The sequence below is a fragment of the Pteropus medius genome, unplaced genomic scaffold (assembly GCF_902729225.1).
Source record: "Pteropus medius unplaced genomic scaffold, Ma_sr-lr_union100, whole genome shotgun sequence".
Lineage (NCBI taxonomy): Eukaryota > Metazoa > Chordata > Mammalia > Chiroptera > Pteropodidae > Pteropus > Pteropus medius.
The window spans coordinates 52,267-75,024 of record NW_024343746.1 but is presented as its reverse complement, the minus strand read 5'-3'; the positions used below and the strand labels follow the sequence as shown (position 1 = coordinate 75,024).

Below are 22,758 nucleotides of genomic sequence, written 5' to 3'. Positions count from 1 at the left end.
GGCAGTGGTGACAGGCGGGGACCGTCCCTGGGCACACCCGGGGTGCAGGGAGTGAGGAAGAGGAGGCCAGCTCTGGGATGTCATGTGGCTGGTCGCGGCGTTCTGTCTGCCTGGTGGGCCGAAGTCACAGCGCCTCTCGTGCGGAAATGGCGGATCGCTCTCAGCCCCCCCCCAGGCCCTGCCCTCACGGTCGCTGTTGTTTTCTGTTTGAGTGTTGGTAGAAATTGGAGACAAAGTATCCCCAAAGTCAGTCTTCTAGTCGCCAGCGTCACTTGCTCCCGGAAATGGTCAGCTGGGATGCTGGGAGGTAAGCAGGACCTCCCGCCCCTCAGTGTTTTCAGGGGTGGAGTTGAGCCAGGCCTGACGCTGGGTTGTTTTGACTTCAGGTTGGGCTGCAGAAAATAAGGGTTCAAGACCACCTGGGATCGAGGTTTGGGGTGGCCCTCGAGTCAGGCCAGCTGGGAAGCGTAAGCTGGGGTTCTAGAAGCAGCTTCCGGAGTGAGGGGCGCGGGCTGGGGCTTCGCGGGTCAGCTCTGCTCAGAAGCCTCCACCTGGACCGTCACACTCCGTTCAACACGACAGCGGGTCTGTCGCCGTGACAGTGAGAAGCCAGCCTGTGTCCTTCCGTCACCCGCCCTGGGGTTCCCACACTCCCTCTCCCGCCCCGTCTCGCCCCCGTCACCTCCGCTGTGAGATCATGGGAAGCCGCTCTTCAGAATGACCCGCACCCACAGCCCAAGCCCTTCCAAAGCCACCGAGCCAGCTCAGACTGCTGTCCACGTGACAGGAAGCGCTGGCGCTGGCGCAGGCGTGGCTGGGGCCGAGGCCCGGGCTGGGCCCTGGAGGGTGACACCACTGCCGAGCAGCCCTGGACGGGCCACAGGGCCGCAGGGGCAGGGAGAGGCCACCTCCCCAGGGCACGGTCCATGCCAGGCGGTGTCCACACTCCTCATTCCTGACCGCCTGCCGAGTGTGCCAGCCCTGGACACGGAGTCCCGGGTCCAGCCGGGAATGTGGCCGCGTGGGCCTGCAGGGGGGCGGGTGCGGGGGCTCAGACGCCCTGCGCCTCTGTGGTCATGCTGTGCGGGTGTCACCGTGTGTCTCGTGTGGGCCAGTAGCCGCCTCCGGCTGGACTGGCCTCCGGCTGCCGTTGTGAGTAGTGTGGGGTCCCACTCAGTCCAGCTTCGTCGCCTTGGGACAGGACGCAGCCCCTGTCCGGCCGCTTGGTAGCGATGCGTCACAGTCCTCGTCCCACGTCCCCCTCATCCACCTGACGATGGCCGGAGCCGCAGGTCGGCTGATGCCGGCAACTTGGATGTGCCGCCGAGAAGCCAGCGGCGCTTCCTCGAGGTGACAAGGTGAGTGCCGTGCAGTGCGGTCCTGTGAGGGGCAGGCCGCGATCAGGTCGCTGTCACCACAGCATGTTGTGACGACGGTTCTGTTTTTCCGCTGGTTATCACTGTTCATCTCCCGCTGTGCCCGTCGTCGATGACACTGTCACAGGTTCGCGTGTCCAGGACACAGCACGCACGGCGTGTGCTGCGTGCCCCCTCAGGCGTCACTGGGGGTCTTACCGCAGTCCCCAGGGACAGGGGGGTGGCTGTCGTCTCTGCTCGGGATGAGGGACCAGGTACCCCCCGTGGCTGAGTGCCGGCGGCTAGCTCGCAGACGCCCGTCCTGCCGTGTTCCAAGGGGACCGGCCCTCGGTGTTCCAGGATGCCAGGAGTGGGCCGGTGCCTCCAGGGAGTGCGCCCGGTGATTCGCGAGCTGGTGTCTGAAAGCTGCGTTGGGAAAGCTGCAGGCTCGGCCGCGTCTGGATGTCAGGCCCTGGGGCCAGAAATAGGGGCAGCAGAAAGCCTCAGTGGCAGGCAGCTCTGACTCCACACCTGGCTTCGTCGTCACGACATGGCTTCGCTACGACCCTCAGCCGCCTCCTCTCCTTAGGTCTCTGGCTCAGCGTCCCCTCGGTGGTGACGTGAGGGCCACAGAGCATCAGCAGGAGAGCGAACGGCCCTTGGTGCTCACACGAAGGTCCTGGGATTGCGTGAGCAGACCCGATTATCCGCTGTCCACACCACTGGGGCCGGAGGCCTTGCCCACCGGGCCTGGAGCCCGGCCTGCTTCTGAAGCCATGGACGGCTCCGCTGTGGCTGGGGGCGAGCGGGGGCCGTCGCCTCCAGGAAGATAACAAGTGGACGATGAGCAGGCTGGACAGGCTGTGCCCCGCCCGACCACGGGCTCAGCGTGGAGAATGCCGGCAAAAGCAGCAGCAGAGTCCCGTCTCCTGAGCTGATCTCCGCCTCTGTTTGGGCACGAGGAAGAAGCTGGCAGTTCCCACGGGGCTGCCCGGCTTTCCTCGTGCCCTGGACCAGAAGAGCTGGAATAAATGCGGCTGGGGAAGGAGTGAGCTGGCGGCCCCCGCAGAGCCCCCGCGGCCCGAAGCCAGGGCTGGGAGCGGGCCCTGGGCCCCCCGGGTCCTGCCTGCTATGTGGGCTCGGAGAGGCCACTCAGGGGCTGTGGCCTCAGCCCTGCATGTGGGTGACTTCAGGGCCCCGTCCAGGTTCACTGAGCATTTTAACCATGACACTTTTGGGGTACACGAGAAAGTGAGGTTTATTTAAAAATATCTGTTTTGGTGAATTCAGTCTAAAAGCAGTTGAACTTTACCGATTCGATGCCATGCTGTGCGGGTGTCACCGTGTGTCTCGTGTGGGCCAGTAGCCTCCTCCGGCTGGACTGGCCTCGGGCTGCCGAAGCGCTAAGCCCCACTTGCCGCCTGGGGATAAGTGTGTCGCTGGGTGGACGACGGCTGTTTAGCGTTTAAAACGTCATCGCGCTTTCGCAGTGGCTGCATCATAGTGATGAGGTTTATCTGAGGTGTGACTGCTGCTCAGGTTACGTCGTCCACAGCTGAAGCTCTTTCTTGAAGCTGATTTTCAATGGCAGGAATCGAGCCTTTCTGGGCCCGGTCACTGGGCTTCTCAGGTGCGCAGGTCCACACACGGGAAGCCCCAGGAGCTGGCTCCTCCAAACGGTTACTCGTGTGACGTCAGAAATGGCAGCAAGTTAAGTGTGACTGCGTTGGCTGATTCATGAGCCGAGTCTCGGGTCCCCTCCCCCGGTCGTGAGCCATCCTGGGCCCTTCTCCCTGTGGGAGTTCGCGTCCTGGTCCCAGTAAGTTGCTGACGCGTTTACTCCGGAAACCGTGGCCTTCTGCGCTGTTTCTCAGCACCCTTCTGTGGAGAAGTGGGGGGCGATCCCCCAAGAACTCAGTAGAGGCCTTAGATGAGGAGTGGACCTACCACCCTGTTTGTCCCCAGGGTGCTCCTGCCCGCACCCCCCCCCGCCCAGGATTCACGCAGACTCTTTTCGGTGGATCCGTGTTCCACATCTGATGTCCCCCCGGGCACACAGCCAGGGGCTGGCCTGTGAGACCGGCTGTCCCACCTGAGCCCACCTGTCCTCTGCCGCTCGTTGTCCCCTTTTGTCCTTTGGGAGAATTTTTGGTAAGGAAAGGGCCATGCTGAGGCACAGCCAGTGTTCCGGAAGGGCCCGTGTTTGAAGGGGTGACGCCCTGGCCTCCGTCAGGATAATGAGCCCCTCGCCCCAGGTTTGCTGGCCCTGGGGCTGCTGCCTCTGCTCCTGGAATGTCTGTTTGCTCACGGGCGTGTGAGCCTGGCCCCCCAGGGGGTGGGGGCCCCAAGCCTGGGAGAGCGGACACAGCTGGGGGGCGCCGGGGAGCCCTGTGCTCAGCCGGCTGCCCGGGGCTGGCCGGGAGCTCCTGCCTCCCGAGTGGGCTTTGGCAGACTGTCCGTGTCACCTGGCTGCTGGAATGTCCCCGCGAAGTTGTCCTCATGATCCTCTTAAGACCTGAGACTCTGGCGCTGTCACCCTCTGTCCCTCGTGCTACGCGCTGTGTCTTCGTGTCCTCATCAGCCCACCCGCAGGTTAATCCACTTTGCCGACCTTTGCAAAAGCCCAGGTTTTGGATTCGGTGACTTTTCTCTTCTGCTGCTGTTTCCTGTGCTGCTGATTTCTGCTCTGGCCTTTATCCCTTTTGCTCCGGCTGGCTGCACTCTTTGCTGGCCGGGGCTCGGCCGGACACTCGGCCCGGGGGGCCCTGGGGTGCCCGCCCCCCCCCCTCGCCGGAGCAGTCAGCGTCTGTCTCTGTCTCTGTCCCGCGGCCTCGGCCCCTGGATGTGCAGGCCCCTCTCTCTGGCGGTGACCGGGACAGCGTGTGGCTCCTGGTTCACGCTCAGTGTCTCAGGTGTGTGTGCCCCGTTGACCCACGGATAGCGTCCTGAAAACAGTGGTTCCACGTGTCTTGCCAGCCTCTCGGTGGCTCAGACACGACAGTAAGTTACTCCGTCTTTGCCAAAGCGGAGTCCTGCTCACTTAGTTTTGGTGATTTTTAAAAACCTTTGGCAAGCAGTAGGTAACGGTCGGAGTCACGTAGTGGCAGAGCTCACAGGCTCAGGTCCAGACCGAAGGACTTGGCTCTCGTCACCCTGCATCCCCGGCGGGCAGCGGGGCGGTCTGCTCTGGCTGCCGTGATGAACAGCCCAGAGCCTCGGAGTTGGCAGCGTGGGGCCCGGCCTCGCTCAGCAGAGCCTGCGGCCGGCATCCGGGACGGCCGGTCAGCGGTCGCTGGAGGCTGTGCTCTTAGCCGGCCAGCCCCCAGGGGTGGGGCGGCTGCCCACTAGGGGCTGGTGTGCAGACAGGGGCTGAGCCCTCCTTCTGCATGTGGTCCGTGGCTGCCTTCTGATGGCAAAGGTGAAGTCGGGCAGGTGTGACAGCCAAAATGGTCACCATCTGGCCCTTCGAGACAGTGTTGGCTGAAACAGTGGCTTGGGGACCTGGGCCGTGCTCATCCTGCAGCCCTGCCACCCGCGTCCCTGCCCGCGGGGCTGTCTCGGAAGGGGACACAGAAGGTGCCGGGAGGTGACGACACCGCTGCTCACAGCGTGGTGGCTCTGGTCCCCTGTCCCAGCCTGGGCGCCGGGGCCTGGGGAGTGGCCAGGACGCGGAAGTGACGTTTGGGCAGCTGGGGGGTTGTGGCTCGTGTGTGGGACCCCGAGGCACCTTCGCGGTCAGTTCCTCGGCGTGTGTGGCTCGTCCAGCCCAGGGCTCGCGAGCCGGCGGTGGTGCCGTCCCAGCGGCCAGTGTGCCCGGGCTTCCGGCAGCTTCCGCCGCCGCCCAGCCCGGCCCCCACTGTGCCCTGCGGCAGATACCGGGACGAGAACCGTGGGCCGGAAGCGCGCTCCCTCTCGTGACGGAGAATTTTTTGGCTTGGGGATTAAGGGCGTCGTCCCCCCCAGAAAGCCTCCCAGGGTAACCATCAGCCTCGTGATCGTCACCCACAGTCGCTTCTCCGAAGCCTTCTCTCCGGGGCGAGGGGCGGGTTGGGGTTCGTGGGTCCTGGGGAATTCAGGGAGTCACAGTGGGGCTGCGAGGGGCCAGAGGGTTACCGGGAGGAAGTCCGAGTTGGGGGCCTGGGGCGCTGTGTCCTGCCGGGTGTCGCCGGGCCCCTGCCGCCTGCCTGTCGGGCCCAGGGCCCCATCCTTCCTGCTTTCCCCCCCGGATGCTGGAGCCCCATGCAGACCGCCACCTCTGGGGGCCGTGCCGCCTCTGCCCTCAGCACCGGCTTTCGGCTCCCGTTCGGACGCAGACAGCCGAGGCCGTGCTGGCCCCGGGGATGGGGAGCCTGCCCTGAGCCCCTCGCTGCAGCGTCCCGTCATTTTAAACGTACTTTCAAAATACTTCCATGCAAGTCTTATGTGTTCACGGTAGGAAAATGTGAAAATACAGATAAACGAAACAAATACATTCTAATTAAAAGAAACGGTTAACGTGGTCGGATGTCCATACAGTTCTGTGCGCATCTGTCACGTCTGTTGTCTATAAATCATCTAGCATTTATCACCTATTTATCTATTTACCATTTACCTATCTATCTTAAAAAATCGGGTCATGGTTGACACCTGGTGCTGTAGTGGGTGTCACATATCTTGGAGCCTGGTGACACATGTGGCCATGTGTCTGCCATAATCAGAGGTCTGTGCCACCGTCGTTCACGGCCACTTGATACGTGTTTGTTTGAAACTGTAAATTTATTTAACCAGGTTCTTAGTGTGGGTCATTTCTTTATTTCCACTTTTCTGCTCCGGTGACCAGTACCTCCAAAAGGCCATCTCGTCTATTTTTGGAGGACTTTGGAGCACGTGTCTGTGATCCGCACCAGACTCCACAGGTGATGTCACGGAGACTGTCCTTGGGGGCACGTCCAGCCCCAGACTGAGACGTCTGCACACAGAGCCTGACAGCCGAGTGTCCGGGGCGGCCGGGGCGTGGGCAGCCCGCGCTGGGTCCTGCTGTGTGCCCTCTGATGCACCGCGTGCAAGCCACGTCCCTCCGGAAGCCTCGGCTTCCCAGCAGGGGCGCTCCGGGCATCCCGAGGGACATATGTGCAGGTCTCCTCGCCCGCGGCCTGGCGGAGCGGAGGCTTTTAGCCGTGGAAGCTATTGTTTCATTATCGCCACCTGGATTTCCTGGCTCGTGCAGAGTCAAACGTGGGCTGTGCACGGAGACCCGAGGAGGAAGCGTGATCCCCGCTGGGCCCACGGGCTACGGGCGGAACATGTGACGGAGCGCGGGCTGCGGGCTCACAGGCCGTGACTGTCCCGTTGTTTTGTGCGCCCACTCCAACTGAAGCGGATGCGTGGGATGCAAACGGGAAAGTCCACCGAGAGCTCAGTGCTTCCCAGACGCAGTTTTCCCACCAGAGCAGGACGGACCCAGGCGCTGAGCAGCACGGGGTCCCCGGCCCCATAGAGACCCAGGAGCGCCCTGGGGCCCGCATTGCCCCCTCTCCCGGCCCCCTAGAGTGCATTCCCGTGCAGGCCCATGTTTATTACTTGCTGAGAATTAAGTCAAGAGAAGCGGAAATCCCAGGTGTCTCTGGGTGAACGCAAGGCCAGCACGGAGCAGGGGCAGGGTGGGGGGCTTCGTCCGGTGGCGGGGGCTCAGGGTGACGCTTTCTCTCACGGCTTTCCGGCAGCAGACTCCTCACTCAGACATGTCGTAGAAGGACGTGGTAGGGGACAGGTGTGACAGTGTGTGCCACCAGGGGTACAAGGGCTGTGGTTTATCTGAAGCTCTTGCTAAATTTATGCTTTTCTTCCTCGTCACAGCTTCCTTTAAGGAAAGAGCGTAGATTAGCCTTGTCACTTCCTGGAGTAAAACAATATTTCTGAAAAAATATAACCAGCTGAGCAGCACTTTAACTTTTAAAAATAGCAATTAATGTGGATACAGTTAGTCATCGTTGTTGCTTTTTCAGATGTGTGGGATGTTTGTGTTGGCATGGCAACAAGAGGCTAGATGTTAGTTCTGAGCATCTGTTTTCTTGAGCATGTTTTTTGGTTGTATCATTTTCTTAGGTCAGCGCCTGTGTCACCCCATCTATCCACCCGTCCGCCCTTGGATTACGTAACTACCCACCTTTCCATCCACCCTTCCTTCCTTCCTTCCATCCATCCATCCATCTTTTCTTTTATCCGCTTACCCATACATCCATCTATCCATCTGCGCACCCATCTGTCCGTCTGTCCATCCATCCATACGTTCATTCTTCCATCCATCCATGCATCCATCCTTCCATAACCACCCCCCATCCATCTCTCCATCTATTCACTCATGAGTCTGTGCACCCATCCGGCCATCCATCTTTTCACCCATAACCACCTACCTGGTCCACTCATTTACGTGCGCGTGCATCTGTCCATTTATCCATCCACCTACTCTCCCACCCACCTATGCATCTATCCACCCACCCATCCGTCCATGCATCTGCCCACCGGTCACCTCTCCCTCGCTTCCTCCCTCATCACTGGAGTCCTCGTCGTGTCAGTCACTGGTGCTGGATTCACAGATGTCAGGTGCTCAGCGTCCAGAGGCCCAGGATGCGAGGCTGACCAGTGGTGCGGGCCGTACCGTGCGAGCAGGGCTCTGTGCTGCCGCAGCCCGTGGCTGCTGCAGCGTGCCCTCCCCAGGGCTTGGGGGTGGGAGTGGGCCAGCTGGAGGGCCAGAGAGCAGGAGGTGCTGGGGACCCCAGCCCCTTTCCTCCTGGGCTCCGAAGGCACTGGCCCAAGGCCCGCTTCCTGGTTCTCTTTGGTCTTAGTGAAGCCTTCGCATCTTCTAAAGTTTCTGGAGTTTTGTGTCCCGCAGCCTCTTTATCTGGTTCCTGAAAGAATGGAACTGGACAGGAAACGGTCTGTCCCCAGGACCCTGCCCGCTGGCACCTGGATGCCAGAGGTGGGCCCGGTCACCACACAGTGGGTGCTGCGTCAGAGCCCCCACTTCGCCAGGCCAGGATCACAAGCCCACGAGAACCCCGGAGACGCACACAGACGGGGCGCTGGCATCACAGAGGGTCCGGCTGGAACTCGGTATGGCTGTGACTGCAGGCCGAGGGCCACGCGGAGCGCGCTCAGCTGCCTCGGCCGGGGTCTGCCCTGTTCTCCTTCAGGGCTCCCGTGTGTCCCCTCCCGCAGAGCCTTTCCTGCCAGCCCGGCCCAGACCCGTCCGTTGTCAGCCAGCGCCTTCGAGTCCGTGGTCTGTCTCTCACCTCTCGTCCTGCGACATTGCTGATTGGCGAAACACTCTCATCTGACACTAAGGATGTTTCTCGGGTTGCGTTTCTTATCTTCCTGGAAATGTGATTTCTGTGTGTAGGACGCCCCTGGGCCAGACGCGCTCGGAGCCACCGGGAGACAGTACCTGCTGGGGTCGCCGGCTGCTGGCTCCATCTGACAGGCCAGCCCCTTCCCGGAGGTGGCTAACCACAAGCCTGGCCTGAGGCCTTGAGGAAAACAAGCCAAAGCCAGTCACTTTTGCAAGACAGAAGTGGGTCACTTCTTGGGCTCCATTCATGCTGAGGGTGACTCTGCCTGCCGGGTGGCTGTGTCCTGGACGTGTGCCCAGTGGGAGAACGGGCTGAGAGCTGCTCTGCCCCTTGGCGGGAGCAGCCTCTGTTAACCTGTCCAGTTCAAAGCGTAGAGTTTAGTGCCCCGAGTCAGCTACGTACCACCGTGCCTGGGGTCTGCGCTGGTTAATCTGATGCGTCAGCTTGGCTGGGCCACTGTGCCCAGATATTTAGTCAGGTATTCTAGAAGTTTCTGTGAAGGCATTTTTTGGATGAAGTTAACATTGAAATCAGTAGACTTTGAGCGCAGCAGATCAGCCTCCTCAGGGTGGGTGGGCCTTGCCCAACTAGTCGAAAGGCTTAGGAGAGAGAGGCTGACCCCCACCTGGGGTGGCGGCCCCTTCCCTGGTCTCCGGCCTGCAGCGGGTGGACATGCCGGCCCCCATGCTCCGGGAGGCCAGTCCCTGGGGGCTTCTCTGCACCTCGCTCTCCCCACTTCCTCTTGGCCTCTCTCCACTGCTGGTTCTGTTTCTCCAGGGCCCCTGACCCATGATGTGTCCTGGCTGATTGTCACGTGCCTCTGGCCCTCCGGGCCACAGCTGGTTGGATCTGGGCAGGTGCCTGACTAGGGATGGCCAGTCCATGTGCTGACCAGTTACTTAAGGGCAGGCTTCACCCAGCAGGTGGCTGGCTCTGTCTCTGGAGAGCTGGACCTGGATCAGAGCAAGGGAGGGAGTAGCTGGGGGTCGGGGCTGAAGCAGCAGGAGGGGCCAGAGGGGCCAAGAAAGCACAGCTCCAAGGAAGCGGACAGCGAAGGCAGCCCGAGCGTGGACACGTGGACGGAGGCTGGGGACTCGGGCAGTCAGGGTCTGCAGCTGCCTCTCCCTGTGCAGGGCCTCCCGATGCCCAAAATAGTCTGGAAAAATGCTTGATTACTTTGTCTTAAAGCATAAAAAGAAAAACGTCTTTCACTTATTATGTGAGACGACTCGGTAAGATTTTTAAAGCGCTAAGGAGAAAACCTCCACCACCCACAGCCCGCGACCCTGCGGCGCAGACGCATCTCCGCGCTGCACATGCGCGTGCTCGCTCCGGTGCCGCGACGGGAGGTCGCACGCCCCCACCTGGCCCCCACCTGCCCCGCCGTCCCGCCCCAGCGCCTGTCTCTGCGTCTCCGCTGAAATCGCACGCGGCGAGGGGACCCGGTTAGCCGGCCCCGGGCCCGCTCAGCTCGCGCCGGTCAGTTTCCATGGACATGGTCACCGCCGATGTGCGCTGGGCAGCTGCTTTCTAGGTGGCGAAAAGGGCCGGGCTGCCGAGGTCGGCGCGTGTCCCCACCCTGGGAGTGGCAGGTGAGCGGCCGCAGCGCACACGGCACCGCCGGCGCCTTCCGGGGTCCCCTTCTGGCGGGCCGCGCGGGCCCCACGGGCCGCGGGGCGGCGCGTCTGCGTCAGGGCGCATGCGCAGGAGGCCTGGCTTCCGAGCGTGCGCGGCGGGCGGCGACTGCGGCCTGGCTCAGACCTGCCCTGATGGACCCCTCCCGTGGGACACGGCCACCCGGGGGCGCCCTTGTGGGTCAGAGGGCTCGCTCAGCACCCGCAGCCCCTTCCCGCGCCTTTCTCGCCGGTGTCCCCGTGGGCGTGAAGCTCGGGGGTGAGCACGAGGCCCCCGACCTCCCTGGGCTGGCCACAAATGACCCGAGCAGCACCGTGTGCAGGCCCTAACTGCAACCCAAGGGCCCTGGTCTCCGCGAGGTGTCCACAGGTGGAAATGTGGTTATTTAATTTAACTTGGACTTTGAAGGAGTTGATTTTCCTTTGCTGCGAGTGGGAGAGCCCCCTGCTGGCTTTGGGAGCCACAGGCAAAAGCCAGAGTTTGGGCGTGGGGTGGGGACATCCTGGAGAGGGCCGAGGTCAGGCCTTCCCTGCTGTGAGCAGAGAGACCAGCAGCTTTGGGCCAGGGGACCCATCTGCAGGCAGCGCCGTGGACAGCCTGGTGGACAACCGTCTGTCACTGATGACTGCCAGCAGCAGGAGTGAGTGTGGCAGGGGCTGGGCGCCGCCTGTGCTCGCGTGTGTGTGCAAGGAAGGACCTGCAGAAGGCGTCTCTGGGCCTGGAAGGCGAGGGAAGCTCATTTCGCAGAGGAGCATCTGGTTTTCATCCTCAGCTTTGGAAATACGTTAGTGGACGAACACGTGAGTAAACAAACAGTGTTAACCTTGACCGTCACGTTGTGCATCAAGCTGGTGATCTTGATTTGTTCACTGTAAACGAGATCGATTATTTTTAACTAAACATTTGTTTTTTAGTTTTTACAGTTTGAAAATCTCATCTGCATTTAGTAGGTATCTCTAAAGAATAAGAATAGCTTCAAAAAGTAATAACAAAATTGCATCTAAAAATTTAACGTGATATGGTCTCACCCTCCCGTCCTGCTGTGTGCGGGTACGTGTGGGACCTGTAAATGGCCAAGTCAGGATGCAGAGGCCATCCACACATGGCATTAAGTGGACGCATTACAAAGGTGTTTAAAATCTGCTGTTCTCTCCACGTTTCACTTCGTTTACTAAACAAAGAACAGGTCTGTTTCCTGCCGCGTTTCCCACGCTGTGATTTGGCGTTCTCTTCCGTGGGTGCCGTGCGTCTTTGTCCTTCTGTTCTAATGGCAGCCTCCTCGGTCTCCAGTGGCTGAGACAGCCCTCGGCAAGTGCCACTCTGGTTGTGCCCTGATGTGTTGGTCCGGGATTTCTTCTGCACGAGACTTTGTGCTGCTAGGAAGAACTTTTGCGCACCCACGGTTGGTGATTGGTTCCTAGGCTTTCACCCTGGGCGTAAATTAGGTCATTCTGGGGTCCTGAGTTGATTTCCAGGAGGAATTTACAAAGACCTCGGGCGGGGGCAGGACAGAACGGAGAAGTCCTTTTATTTGTGTGGGGAGCCTATTGTTCTCGGGGACTTGGTTGCTGGTCAGGAAAAGCCGCTGAGGCCAGCGGAATCAGATGGCCTGGGGCGGACAGTGTTTGAACCGTCCAGAGGCCCCTGACCCATGCTGGGGCCTTGGATCCGGGTGGACGGGACTGCTGCGGGATCCGCACAGCCAGACCTTCCTCGCCCGGAGCTGGTGCTACCGTGTTGTGGGATGAGGCTGCCCCAGCTGGCACCTTCTTCTGTCCCGTAGTCACCTCAGCTGGCGTGACGGACGAGGGGACCCTCACACAGCCGTGTGAGGGGAAATTTGGGACGGTTTTGTGTTTTACCTTAAAGTTGGAAACCGTTTTCCCATGGGTGCACGCACGTCAACCAAATCCGGAGCGTGCCAAGGAGAGACAGGTGTCAGGGACAGCCGCCGGATGAGGAGGGCGGAGGCCAGCTGGGGGACGAGGCCGGGCGTCCCCTCCCAGGTCGTCCCGTTAGGCCGGGTGATTTCACGCCAGCTGGCCCACTTGTGCGAACTGTCCCGGCGGGCGGCGGGAGGAGCGCCGCGCTGCACCGGGGCAGGGGGTCCCTACACGCACGGGGCCTGCGGCCGAGCCTCCTTCCTCGTGGGGCGTCGGTGCCGCCGGCTGTGTCCCCAGCCCGAGCCTGCGTGAGAGTTTCAGGCTTGGCTCATCGTGCTGCGCATCGTCTTCACAGTGCTCCGTGAAGCACGTGGCGGTGCCACCACCGTGTGCTGTGGACGAGTGCACTGAGACTCCCGAGCCCCGGGCCTTTGCCCAGGGTCACGTGGCCAGCAGAGGTCAGAGGTGAGCCTGGCCAGTCTGCCGCTGCTTCCGGGCAGCGTGCCACCTGCCTGCCACCAAACAGGAGGGGACAGCGGCACTGCCAAGAGTGGGCACGCGAAGGCCCCGCAGAGCTCCGACGCCTGGGGGCACAGCCTGGCTCGGTCCCAGCTCCACCTCGCTCTCCCGGGGGACCCTGTCCTGTTTCTTGTCTCCTCAGAGGCTCAGGTGACACTCAGCAAGGAGCCCCTCCCAGCTCTGGGGCTGACGAGCGGGCGGGAGCCCACCTCGGGCTGTCTTGCTTTGTTCCTCTTTGTGTCCCTGCCCCGTGGGGGTCCCAGGTCTGTGCTCGGGCGCAGGCGTGCGGCCGCCCCGACGCCGCACCCCGAACGCTGCCGTGCTCACCGCTGCCTCCCTCGCGTGTGATTTTCTGCTGGGCTCGCTGACACGGAAGGCGCATCCACCCGGTCCTGTGTCCCAGTGTCTACGTGCCCTGCTGCCCGTCATCCTGGCTCTTCGTTCCGTGTGCTGAGGGGGCGGCACTGCCCGTCCCTCGCTGGCGGAGAGGCTGCCGCAGGGGACAGGAGGGGACGGGGCCCCAGGGGAGTCCCCCGGTGGGGACCGAAAGCACCCCGGGAACACTCCCGGGGTGAGAGTTCCATTTCTGCGTGTGTCAGTTCTAGAATCTCTGTCTTAAATTGGGTCTTTTGTCATTTGTACTTTTCCGCTAAGAGTCTCCCGTTCGCCCTGGGCTGGCTGGGCGGGCACCTGTGGGTCTTCCCCAGGCTGCGAGGAGAGCAGGGGCCTCATGTGACTGAAAACGAGCCATAAAAAGCAGCGTCCAAAGCAGTGGGATGTGACCCACACACAGAATTCTGAGCTTTTTAGTAGTTTCTCTGAAAAACTAGAAGTAAACAGGTTGATTTTAGGAGGACTTTCACTCCTGTTCGTCCTCAGCATTCGAGTTACTGATGACAGTTAAATTCCGCGTTTCATACGAGGGCGCCGACCCTCGCTGAGCATCCTCTGCCAGCGCATCCGATTGGGGCCGGCGTGTGGGGGCTGCTGTGTCCGCGGCCCCGACTTCAGGCCTACGGTGGGTTTGGCATGGTGGGAGGCGGGTTCGCGGCCTTGCTGCCTTCTGCCTAGTGTGCGGGTCGATGGCTGGAGCCGAGCCCCTCACGCCCGTCTGTTTGTCTCTGGTTTTCGGGTGGTTCTGGCCGTCACCTCCCCCGTTGTTTGAGTTCTATGGGCGGGAGGCTGAGAGTGACCAGGCGCCCTCTTCACTCTGCGCACAGGGCTGGGCTCTCCATTAGGTGACATCCGAGCCAGCTCTGCCGTGAGCTGGGCCGCAGCCTGGCCCTCCAGGGAGGGGGCCCTGTGTTGGCCCTGTGACGCCCGTGTTGCGTATCCGGGGTAAGAGCTGGCCCGGCTCATACCGAAGGCTCAGCTGTGTCGCCCCGAGTAATGGCCACGTCTCACCCTGGAGCTGGCCCCCCCAGCACTCCCGGGTGAGCCTGGCAGCGTCTGACTGTGATGTAAATTACGTTCCTGTCTGTTTCAAGGCAGGTGGGGTGTGGGGGCCGGGCGGGGGCCTTCCCGGGGGCAGGCAGTGGTAACTTCAGGAAGCACGCCAGGCTGGGCCCGGGGTCTGGCGCTCGGGTCAGACGGCGACCCCGGCTGCCTGGGGGTGGTGGGGAGCAGCCCTTCCCAAGCCCTGGACCCGGGTGAGGAGGCGAGAGGCCTGGCCCACCGCTGCCCCCCCATCCCGGGCTGAACCCCAGGAACGTGAACGCCCTTTGTCAGATCACAAACGAGGACTAGTTCCATCAGTCGCTTATGACGTCAGCCCAGCCTAGAGGGGCCAGTCCCAAGAGGGCCACGGACACCCCGCGCCACGACTCCGGGCAGTGGCCCCTGGTCGGTGCCCAGGGCCACGTAGTGGGGCGCGGACCCTTCTCAGCCCTGGAGGCCGGAAGCCGGGGTCACGGGGTGGGCGGGGCCTGGGCAGGGTCCTGCTGCGTGTGCCCGGCTTCCGGCGCCGTGCTGGCCTCCCTCAGCGCCTCTGCTTGGTGGAAGGGTGACTCCAGCCTTCATGGGGTCCCCAGGTGCCTGTCTCCCGATTTCCCCCCTTTGTACAGACACGAGGCTCACTGGGTCGGGCCCCCTGCTGGCTGACTTCTCATGTGAGCAGCTCCATAAAGCCAGCCTGAAAATGAGGCCTTGCTCAGAGCGTGAGATTTCGCGGGAGACACAGTCCCTCTGCCCCGTGGCCCCCTGTGGACTGTGAACTGTGTTGGAAGGGTTCGGGCCTGTGAGTGAGGAGTTTTCATTTTCCTAAGACTCTTTGGTAAGGAAGGTCGTCTCTGTTTTGTTTTCACTGTCTTTCATACGTGTTAGGATTGTAGATTGTCATCCAAGCTGGAGGAGGGCAAACGCAGACGCCTCTGTGTGCCTTTGTCTCTGGACCCGCCGTCCCCAGGGTCAGCGCCCCCTGACTCGCGCTGCCCACAGGTGGACCCCTCAGGCTTCCACGAGTCTCTCCTGCTGCTGGGCCGGCTGGCAGCTCAGTGTCTGTGTCCACTGTGTCACGGGCTTGGTTTGTTCTGGGCTGTTCAGGTCCTCCTTTTGCCCCCCAGAAAGTAAACACCTGGTCTTCTTGTGCACGGTTCACCGACTTAGACTCCCTGGCTAGCAACAGCGGGTCGGGGGCCCGGCCTCGGCCTTCTGTTCCCCACTCGTGTGCTGAACGAGCTGTGTGGTTCTGAGATGGGGCCTGAACTTCCCAGAAAACGTCACAAGGGGTGGCCTGGTAAACAGCCGGCTCCCGAGGGCGCTGGCGTGAGCTCCGAAGCGTTGACACAGTTGCACGGCTGCCGTGTCTCTCTGTCCGCGTAGGTGCAAGTCCAGGCTGTGGTGCTCATCTACGACGCACCGACACCCGGTTGTCCTCTGGGTTGGAGGACGACGGGTGGGCGGGCAGTTCATGTGATTTTCGTCTCTTCGTAGTGACTGTTTAAACCTCTGTAAGGTGACATCGTCGACCTGTCGCCCAGGTAGATACCCACGCTGAGTAGCCTCAGTCAGAGGCGTTCACCAGGGGCGGGTCATGTGGTCTCGTTTCTTACGTGCCTCCTCACCGTCTGACACCAGATGTCTCCAAGCGACACAGCAGCGGTGGCCTCAGACGTCCCCTGAGTCTCTCTCCGGTCTCTCCACAGGGACCTCCGCTTTAACAGGATCAGGGAGATCCAGCCCGGAGCGTTCAGGAGGCTGAGGAACTTGAATACGCTGTAAGTCCACACGTCCTGTCGGGACTGGCAGGAGAAACACGGCCCCCGGTTCCGCACGCCGGCTCCTTCCTGTGACACTGGCCGCTCCCTGGCTGAAGCGCCCGCCTCGAGTGACGCATCTGGCCGGACCCCTGTGTTCCGTGTGCCTCCGCGAGGCCTTGCAGTTGGCCACAGTCCCGGCCGAAGTGGAAAACCTGAGCCATGGCCGGATGACGGGGGCCGTGTGTTGTGCGCAGACACGGGCGGGGGCGGGGGCCGCGCACACTCACTTCTTGAGGAAACTTGGAACCCAGGGCTGATCCCTGTGAGTGCTGCTCCCTGTGTTCGTTTAGCAGACTGGCTCTCACGGTCTGTGTTTCATCTTTTCATGGTGTTTTTTAAGGCTACAGAAATGTTTTATCACATGCGCGTGGTTCGGAAATGTTGCCTTTTTAATTCTCGTTGGAACTTTCGCAGGCTTCTCAACAACAACCAGATCAAGAGCATCCCCGGCGGCTCTTTCGAAGACCTGGAGAATCTGAAATACCTGTAAGTGACATCACGTCTCTGCCCCACACCTTCTGTTGTTTATGTCTGGACTGTTTGATCGTCGGGCTAAGTTTGATGCCGTTGATGAATTTCTGTAAATACATCCATCTAAAGAGGTTTTATTTTCAGAAGGTGAGTGGAATTTTGGCCGAGGGCCCTAGAACGAGCTGCTGTGAGTATAAGGGGCTCCACGGCGTGGGCTTCCGTGCTCAGTACTGAGTCTCGAGTGAGGCAGCGAGTGTGGACTTTCAGGCCACGGCCCCCGAAGGTCGTTCTGGGCCCAAGGCAGTCGCCGCGCGGTCAGTCGGTGTGGGTGTCCAGCTGTCAGGCTGCGGGTGGGGGTCAGACGGGCCCCGCAGACCCAGGCATAGCGCCGCCTCCTGCCCCCTCCACGTCGTCACGGGTTTCACCTCCTTGTCTTTATGCAGTTCAGTTTTATTTATTTAAGTCACTTCATGTGACTTCGCTGCTTTATTCATGTTGACGTCTGCGAGGGGGTCGGGCTGGCACGTGCCTTCACGGGCACACAACCAAAACGCGGAGAGCGGCAGGGGAGACAGTTGGTGGCGCTGCCGGCTCCCACCAGACGGGGAGTGTCTCACGGGCTCCGAGCATCCGCTCCTACCCCCGGGCCGCTCTGATGAGGGGCCCCTCCCGCCACTCGCTGGGGCTCCGCGTCATGTGCGGCCGAACGCTTTTTCGCTGCGTCGACTTTGAGGCAGAGTCGTCTGTCGGTGTCGATGGGTGTCCTAGAACCTGGTGTCAGGTGTCAGTGGTTCTTTGCCGCAGAGCTGCCTTGGACTGTGCAGTAAAGTGCGTTTTCCGGGGAGGCGTGAGGCAGCGTCACGCGTGGACGTCACCCGCACACTGGGCTGGTCTTTAACTCCGGACATCGCGAGCGCTTCGCACCCGTTTTGAGGCGAGGGCCAGGCCTTCTCGTCGGGCGTGGCTCCCGCCCGCCAGCGTCCCTCGCGTGCGTGCGCTGGGCTCGCTCTTTGTTCCACCTTTGGTCTTCGTTTGCGTCTCTGCAGATACGTCTGACGCGAGGGAGTTGAAGACACTGCATTTCCACTTAGGCGATCTCTTTTAAATGACGCTTTTTAAACCCGATGGGTGCGCTCTCAAAGCACCTGCTGCGGCCGCTTTCCCCTCCCCCACCCAGACGCACCGTGACGCCCACTGGCGGTGGGTGCCGTGGGACCTGGGGGTGGGCCGTGCAGTGGTCAGTGGTCATGGGAGACAGCCATGGTGAGGACAGGGTGCAGTGGTCAGCAGTCGTGGGTGACGGCCACGGTGAGGACGGGCTGCAGTGGTCAGCGGTCACGGAAGATGGCCACAGTGAAGACGGGGCGCCGAGCCGCAGGGGTGGGACCCCCGATGAGGCTGTCCCAGGCACCAGCCTCCTTCTCCGGGTCCCACCCCCACGCTTGACGGGCAGCTGCGGGGTACGGCTGCGTGTCTGGCACCTGCTCTGAGGTCCACTGGCACCTCAACCCGGGTTTGGCCGGTGCCAGGTCGAGCGCGTCCCTTGCGCCGATCCTGTTGCCTCAGGCGAGGCACGTGCCGGCCCCGTCACCAGCGCTGCCTGACGGTGAGGGCCAGCTCTGGGGTGAGGGGCCGTCGGTCGTCGCTTCGCGTTAGGAGGCGGTCTCACACAGCCCCTCAGGACGGCAAAGCAGACTCAGCCACACTGGCGTGCACCCACGGGTTCGCGTGGCCCAGCGGCTTTACAGCCTTCAGAAGGGTTCCTTTGCTCCCCCTGCAAAGCGCGTGCAAACGGGTGCCATGGGGTGCCCCGTCTCTGAGAAATGGTGTGGACCCCCCACGGTCCACCACCCCCCACGCACGTACCTGTCCGGCGTGGCAGTTCACACCCTCCAGAGCCCTGTGTGGCCTCGGTCCGTCGCAGCAATGTAGGGGGCTCAGTCCCTCCATTTCACATGGCAGCCACCGAGGCCCACAAGGTTCGCGTCACTCCAGCCACACAGCTAGTAAGTGGCAGTGCACAGGCCTGGACCCATGCAGCCTGGCGAGGTGACCACCGTACCGGGGCGCTATTGGGGCGTGCGCGGGCTGTTGCTAGGCGGGTAATCCTGGTTCGTGTTGGGGCTCGTGGCTCGTGGCCCTTTGTGAGATCACCGCAGAGGTTCACAGGGGTGGGTTGTGGCAGTGAGCCAGGCCTGCGCCAGGCGGTGTTACTTGGCAGGGGGACCCATCGTCCTGGGGTGCAGTGGGCACTGTTGCAGCCTTGGGCCGAAGTACCGTGTCCTCGGAGTAGGAGGCTGAGGGCCCAGCTGCGGGGACCACGTGGAGGGTCGCTGCTGCCTGGGGCGGCGTGCGGTGTGGGGTGTGTCTCTGTACACCTGTCCACGCGGACATCTCAGAATCCGGCCTCATGCCTACACGGCGCCCAGCCCAGAACTCTGCTGCAGGCAGCCGCACTGAGCACATGCCCATGGTTCTGATACACGATGTCAAGGGCTTTGTCCTTGATGAGTTTGTTCTGGAGTTGGCAGGTATCCCCTGAGAAGGACCAGGCAGTACATACTGGGGGCATCGTGGGCCACTCTGCCACAGCCGTGGATGACAGGAATGGAGTGGGTGGGGCCCGAGGCCCGGGGCCCATAGAACTTCGTGGACACTGACATTTGAATTTCATATAATTTTTACACCATGAAATCCTGTTCTTCGTTTGAGAGTTTTGACCATTTAAAAATGTAAAGAGTATTCTTAGCTTGCAGCCACACGCAAGTAGGCAGTGGGCCAGTGACGTGACTCTGCCATGCCTATGACCGTGGGTTCCGGGTGGGTGAATAGTTCAAGACACATTGAGCCTTCCTGCTGTCAACTCCCTACATCATTTCCAAATGTTTTAAAACCACATCGGTCACAGAATCTTTTAATAAGTGCGAGGTGCACGACCGTGGGGGGCCGTTTCGCCTTCTCCAGGCGGTGAAGCCCACGAGTTGTCCGCTATTCCAGGCGGTGCCCTGAGGGCCTGTACGTGTTCCAAAGCCGTGTGATAGTGGGGGGCCCCCTCCAGCGGGGAGTGCTTCCCTCTGATTCACTGCATTTCCCTTTGAGTGCGGGGAGGGACCTGTGTGAGGGGAACTGTGCCACTGTGTACTCTAATACCATTCTCAGTTTTGAAACCTGCCCCGTGTGGTCGTAACTCCCGGTCCCCCGAGGCTGGGCCCCCCGTGTGCGCTAACCCTCATGTTTCTTGTTTCAGCTATTTGTACAAGAATGAGATCCAGTCAATTGACAGGCAAGCGTTTAAGGGACTTTCCTCTCTAGAACAACTGTAAGTGGCCCTCGCTTCTGCTCTTCTGCCCCTGGCAGGGACCTGACCGAGTCTGCTGCTCGCATGATGCATGCCTGACTGAGGGGCGTAGGGAGTCCGTGCATGCAAGCGACTGGCGAGCTGTCAGCCTCACTGTCTGTCCAACCATCCGCCCCGGGGAGAGATTTCCTGGTCTCCGCTGTGCCCCAGGCCCTGTGCCTTGAACTGGTAACACAAGGGACAATAAGACCATTGACCCTGCATCCATGGTGCCCTTGATTTAAAGGAGAGACAGACTTGCGAACCAGTTAGAGCAAGTTAAGGTCGTTTGGGAGAATTGGGGCCTGAGGGACGAGGAGCTTGATGTCATTGTCCCATTTCCTGTTTATGAATCTGCACACGCCAGCTGGCTCTCTTCATCATGATGTCATCGTTTTGGAGAAAATAAACGTTTCCCACGTGTTTCTAGTTAGACTGTGTGGGATGTTGTTTCTCTGGCCACGGACGAAGTCCTACTTCGCTGCGAGGTCAGCTTGTTCGTTTTAAGTGGAATTCCCGGGAAAAAGAGGTTTCTCGGGTTTGTTTCTTGGCCTGTCGCCGTCTGTCACTGAGCCGGAGCAGTTCCCAGGGAGTCTCCAGCTGTCAGTTTGCTCCCGTGGATGGAAGCAGTTGCTGTGGTGAAGCAGGCACTGTGTGCCGTGGCCACAGCTGTCTCCGTGTTTGCCGGCCAGCGGGGCGCGAGACCCCCTGAAGCACACGCGGCACCCACGTTTCTCGCCGAGCACTTGCTCCCTCGGGCGGGGGCTGCCCCCTGAGCTGTCCTGATGGTCTCTGCCCCCGAGGGGCAGCGAGAACGCTCAGATCACCGCAGGGACACGTGGGGACAGCTGGGAGACACTGATGAGGGCTCACGGGGGCGCGAGCTGCACCCACGCGCGTCTAGTGCACTGGGGACAGTGAGCCCGTAGCGGGAAACGATGCACCTGCAGCCGGCACAGGCCGGAAGGCGAGAGCTGGTGACGCTCAGCCAGCCTCGGGCTGAGCCCGTTACTCTGGAGGAGGGATTTCGGCTGCACCTCCTGGAGGTGGCGGCAGCGCCCGAGCCTGGCTGCCGGTGGAGCCCACGGCCAGGTGGTCGGGTCCCTGCTGCTGTGGCTTCGCTCCACTCAGCTGTCGTCACCGAGCATCTGATGGAGATGGAGACACAGGGCCGGGGCCCCGGCCTCGGGAGGCCTGCCTGGGGGGAGATGGGTACCCCACAGGCACACGGGTTAGGTGCTGTCCCTGCCGTGTGCAGAGCACTGCGGGGTCTGCACTGACTCCGTCTCCAGCCCTTGGAGACCCTGGGCTCCTTGGAGGGGGCGCTGTCCCAGCCAGACGGAGACCAGAGGGGACAGCACCCTGGAGCCAGGGTGGGAGGCAGCCTGCGAGGCCCAGGCCTGCGGGCTCTGTGGAGCCCCTGACGTGCCAGCCGGGGTCGGGGACATGGATTAGAGGGGGTCGCTTTCTGCCGTGGCTTCCTCCCCGGGGGACCTCCCCAAGGTCCCCAGCACTGTGGCCACTGCAGGTGTCCCTGAGCCCTGGCGGCGAGGGCTCTTAGTGCCTGCAAGGCAGAGCCCTGTGTCCCATCGGTCAGCCCTGCCTGGTGGCCTGAGTGTGCGTGCACACTGCACGGGTGGGCTGGGGCTCCCTGCTGCCTTCGGCTGGCTTCGCCCTGCCCCTGCCCGCTCCCCTGAGCGACACCGTGTGTCTGCTCCGTGTGTCTGTCCTCGCGTCGGCCCCTCCAGCTACGGCCTGGAGCTGCTGCACACGGCTGGTGGAGGGTCTCGTTTGACTCCGTCCCCTAAGGCCACGTCCCTAGGTAGATGTGGCAGGAGGGTGGTGGGAGGCAGCGCAGTGACCCGGCTCTTAGCCCGAAGGCTGCGGACCCCCAGCCCGGCCCATCTGGGCCTCGCACCTGCTCAGAGATGCGAGTCACTGTGTCATGGCTCAGGACTCCTGGCGAGCTGGCCCGGGGCAGACTCACACGTGAGCAGGACAGGACGTGTGCACGTGATGATTGGCGACCTTGAGGACACAAGGATTTAGAACAGTTAGTGAAAGTGTCTCCTGACGGAGGGCGAGCTTTAAGAAAGCTGATTCTGTTTACGCTGTGATGGACCGTGACAGCTGGCGCTTTCCTCTGTCATGCTTGTCAGTCCCCAGTGTCCCCAGAGAGCCTGACAGTTGAAATGTGTGGGGCAGGGGTGCAGACAGGGACTTTGCTGTGTGGACGGGACCCACTTAGAAGGCGACTCAGCGGTTTACTTAAGGAAAAACACCAAGTTTTAAAGCGAAAAAGAAGTATTTAGGAAAATTAGAAGAAATTACTTGTATCTAAAATGCGTAAGTTCTGAGAAGTAGAGAGCCACACGCCGAAAGGACCTTTGAGGAAATGTGTTCTCCCTCTCACCCCGTGTGGCTTCTGGGGTTCCCCTAGTGCTGTCTGCAGTCACCACATGCTCAGTGTCAAAGCAGAGCTGACCCCTGCTGAATCCACGCGTGGGCTAGGAATGGCGAGCGAGGTATTCACGCCTCCACACACGTGCTGCAGCGAAGGTGGTGCTGGTCGTTCTTCTAGAGAGGTCCAGATGTTTTCACAGTGGATCGGCAGAGTGGGCTGTGCTGGCCGGCGTGCCTGACCCCCAGCTCCACCGGCCTGTCAGCCATACACAGTCCGGGATCGTTCTTCATGGGTTCAGTCTTCCCGCTTTGCCTGTTCCTCACAGAGTAGAAAAGCTAAAGGGCTATGTGTTGACATACGCATTTGAAATGTCTTTAGAAAAATTTTGAGCAGAAAATCTAGACCCGTAAAAAGTAGTTAAAATCACTAAAACCGTTTTATTTTTAACTTCCCCAGATACCTGCACTTTAATCAGATAGAAACTTTGGACCCGGAGTCATTTCAGCATTTGCCGAAGCTGGAAAGGCTGTAAGTGGTTCCGTTCCTCGTCTGCGACCCGCTCCCTGCAC

The 22,758-nt window shown here is 61.2% G+C and overlaps 1 protein-coding gene across 1 annotated transcript in view; it reads left to right on the top strand.

The window, feature by feature from the left end:
* Positions 1 to 284: 284 nt before the first annotated feature.
* The window catches only part of PXDN (peroxidasin), a 53,946-nt gene continuing 31,472 nt past the window's right edge, over positions 285 to 22,758 (top strand). The window contains exons 1-9 of the mRNA XM_039868633.1: positions 285 to 307; positions 1,293 to 1,358; positions 1,945 to 2,044; positions 12,557 to 12,659; positions 15,125 to 15,214; positions 15,842 to 15,935; positions 16,392 to 16,463; positions 19,696 to 19,767; positions 22,646 to 22,717. Coding sequence (XP_039724567.1) covers positions 285 to 307; positions 1,293 to 1,358; positions 1,945 to 2,044; positions 12,557 to 12,659; positions 15,125 to 15,214; positions 15,842 to 15,935; positions 16,392 to 16,463; positions 19,696 to 19,767; positions 22,646 to 22,717 — 692 coding nt within the window. The remainder of the gene's footprint in view (positions 308 to 1,292; positions 1,359 to 1,944; positions 2,045 to 12,556; positions 12,660 to 15,124; positions 15,215 to 15,841; positions 15,936 to 16,391; positions 16,464 to 19,695; positions 19,768 to 22,645; positions 22,718 to 22,758) is intronic.